This window comes from Lactuca saligna, chromosome 1 (assembly GCF_052625555.1).
Source record: "Lactuca saligna cultivar CGN05327 chromosome 1, ASM5262555v1, whole genome shotgun sequence".
Taxonomy (NCBI): Eukaryota; Viridiplantae; Streptophyta; class Magnoliopsida; order Asterales; family Asteraceae; genus Lactuca; species Lactuca saligna.
The window spans coordinates 11,388,187-11,391,250 of NC_136417.1; the positions used below are offsets into that span (position 1 = coordinate 11,388,187).

General features: G+C 32.0%; 1 protein-coding gene across 1 annotated transcript; it reads left to right on the forward strand.

Annotated features, from left to right (window-relative positions):
- The first annotated feature begins 957 nt into the window (after positions 1-957).
- Positions 958-1,407, forward strand: LOC145048177 (LYR family of Fe/S cluster biogenesis protein). The gene has a single exon (XM_078996611.1). The coding sequence runs from the start codon at positions 967-969 to the stop codon at positions 1,243-1,245; it is 279 nt and encodes a 92-aa protein (XP_078852737.1). The 5' UTR covers positions 958-966; the 3' UTR covers positions 1,246-1,407.
- The last annotated feature ends 1,657 nt before the right edge of the window (positions 1,408-3,064 follow it).

Consider the following 3,064-nt stretch of genomic DNA (forward strand, 5'->3'; position numbering starts at 1 on the left):
TTTATTTATTTTTATATGATTTTTTACCTACAGAAAAAAATAAAATAACTCATAGGTTCTTTTTTTCTCTTTTTTTCTTTTATGATTTCTTTGTTAAACCACAGTAGGGCCCTTTTTTTGAGACAAAAATAAAAAGATATAAAAAAAAACTTAATTTCATATAATTTGATTAAAATTTTATACGGTTTCAAACCCTGAAATTATAATGATAATAACTTTTATATATGTTTAGTTTTTTGATATAAAAAATAACCTATTAAAATTAAAACGATGATAATGACTATAAATTCATATTTGTATAGTAATTTAAAAATTAAAATTTAGTATGCATGTTTTAACAAAGAAATCATAAAAGAAAAAAAAGAATAAAAAAGAACCCTATGAGTTATTTTTTTTTCTTTACATAAAAAATCATAAAAAAAAATAATAAACAAAAGAGAAGAGGTGTCTATCTTAAAATATAAAATAGAAAATAAGGTATCTATCTTAAAAATTCAAAATAGCCATAAAAGAAAAAAAAACGAACAAAAAATAAGCATGAGAAAATTGGAGTACACAATTTTCAATATTTAACTTTTTTTTAAATAGGCAATTATGTGAAATAATAACTTAAAAAATAAGTTTAATGCTATATATATATATAAAAGAAAAAGAAAAAAAGTTACTTTTTCAAAAAACAATGAAATGATTAGTAGTAATGTCAATATAGTAATTATATGATAATAATTATCATCATTCATTTAAAAAGTAACCTATTAATATAGATTGGTATTGTAGATTGGTGTGTCCAAAATAGGAACCATAAAATAGACTGGAAATGCTCAAAAAAATCTATTTTGTAGTACAAATCGAAAACATAATTAGTATCAAATTAAAATACACCGAGAAAATGAAATTAGTTTCTCTAACATAAATGGCAAATAAATACAGGCAAGGCAATAAACGCTCTTTCTCTCAGGAAAAAAAATGGCAACAGTCGTGTCACCGCCGTCTCGAACGACAGTTCTATCCCTTTTCCGGTCATTTCTGCGATCAGCCCGTCAGTTCCCTGACTACAACATCAAGGAGTACACCAAGCGCCGTACCATCGACGCTTTTCACAGCAACAAAACTCTGTCTAACCCTTCCTCGGTCGCTGCTGCTTTCGCTGACGGAAATTATCAGCTACAGGTTGCCAAAAGACAAGCTCTTGTGTACTCATTCTACTCTCCCAAACTCAAAAGCATCATGGACATCAAGCATTGATCGATTTGAATGGTATTTATATGTGTTGTTAGGGTTTCAAAACCACTTTACGTTACATAGAGTTATAACTGAATTCAATAATGGCTAATCCATAGTTTCTGAAGCTTGAATTTTATGGCAAGAAGTTGCTTATAAATCATGGATATATATGATGTTCAATTCGCCCAGGAAATCTATGTTTTCCCTTTCTTTTCTACATTGTGATTTTTTTTCCTGAATGAATTAACTACATGTGTTTAATGATTTTTTCATTTAATTATGAAAAAACATCATAAATGGTCCCTGTGGTTACCCAAAATCTGAAGTTTAGTCCTCGTGGTTTAAAAACCTCATAGATGGTCCCTGTGTTTTCAAAACTTTTGACAATGGGTCCTTATTACTAACTCCGTTAACTTTTTTCCGTTAATTGAAGGGCATTTTCGTCATTTCATACCATAGGGACCATTTATGATGTTTTCAGCTATTTTTTTAAAAAAAAGGAAAAAATAAATATAATTATTCTCTCTCTCTCTCTCTCTCTCTCGTGTTCTTGATGAAAGGAAACTCGTGTTCGTGATGTAAATCAACCACACATATGATTTGTCCTACTCACTATCTTGTTTCAGAGGAAAGATCACCACGGAAGCATCAAATCAGCTCAAATGTTTTACATGTCCTTGTGACCCAAGAAAAACCTATATAACAAAATCATTAAAAAAAAGGCTCATCTATTCTACTATCTATACTCAAACTCATATACCCTCACCTAGATAACGAAATCAACATAGACAAAGAATCCGAGCTGTAATCTAAACTCCATGTCTCAACATATTTTGATTTCATCTTCTCCAACAAGAAAACCTCCATTCCTTGACTTTCAGATTCATCTCCTTCATTATCTATCTCCCCTCTTAACGCCTTCACAATTTGTCTCATCGCAGGTCGTAGTTTTGTATCTAGATGTGCGCTATCTTCTTCTTGTACTTCACCTCCAAAGAACCACCACCACCCGCTTCGTCTATAATTTTCTGACAAGATGGTGGATTCGGACGGTGGAAGGTGGGTCGTTCACTTTGCTTTGATATCTTTTCTGTTCTTTCCAAAAACCAGAATTTGATTGAAACCCTCGTCTTCTTCCATCGCACACCAAGAAAGATAAGATCTTGCAGTAATGCCAAAAATTCCACTTGGGATTTACCGAAACTGCCAAGAATAAGCTTCCTCTTCACCTTTAACTCCAAAAAAACTCGTGTCCTCTCCTCGCTTGCTACCTTTTCTTTCTATCAGATGCTTAAAGTTAGCACGATTCCAATTGAAGCAATTCAAGACTATAATGTTTTCACATCTATACAGAGATCCGGGATGAACACACACATACAAATCGATTTCTAGAAAAAAAAACATACACATACACACAGTGAAAACAATGAAAACCTAAGTGAAATCGGATGTAGAAATCGACCAAATCGGACATAGAAATCGACCAACCGGATCCATCTTGATAGAAACTCTTAACTTTTTCAATTTCCTCAAAAAGATCACCATGATTCGAGCTCTTTATGTCTTCATTTTCGTCACCGGTGACGATGAACCAAAAGAAAGGGGTCTTGATATAGAAAGAGGGTACGTAAGAGGGAAAGGGAGGGAGAGATAGAGAGATAAAGATAGAGAGAGAGAGCTTTTTGTTTTTTAATTATATTTACTTTTTCCTTTTTTTTAAAAAATAGCTGAAAACATCATAAATGGTCCCTGTGGTGTAAAATGACGAAAATGCCCTTCAATTAACGGAAAAAAGTTAACGGAGTTAGCAATAAGGACCAATCGTCAAAAGTTTTGAAAA

Bases quoted from the DNA above. Each gene is read 5' to 3' on its own strand.
- LOC145048177 (XM_078996611.1), top strand. From the start codon at position 967: ATGGCAACAGTCGTGTCACCGCCGTCTCGAACGACAGTTCTATCCCTT.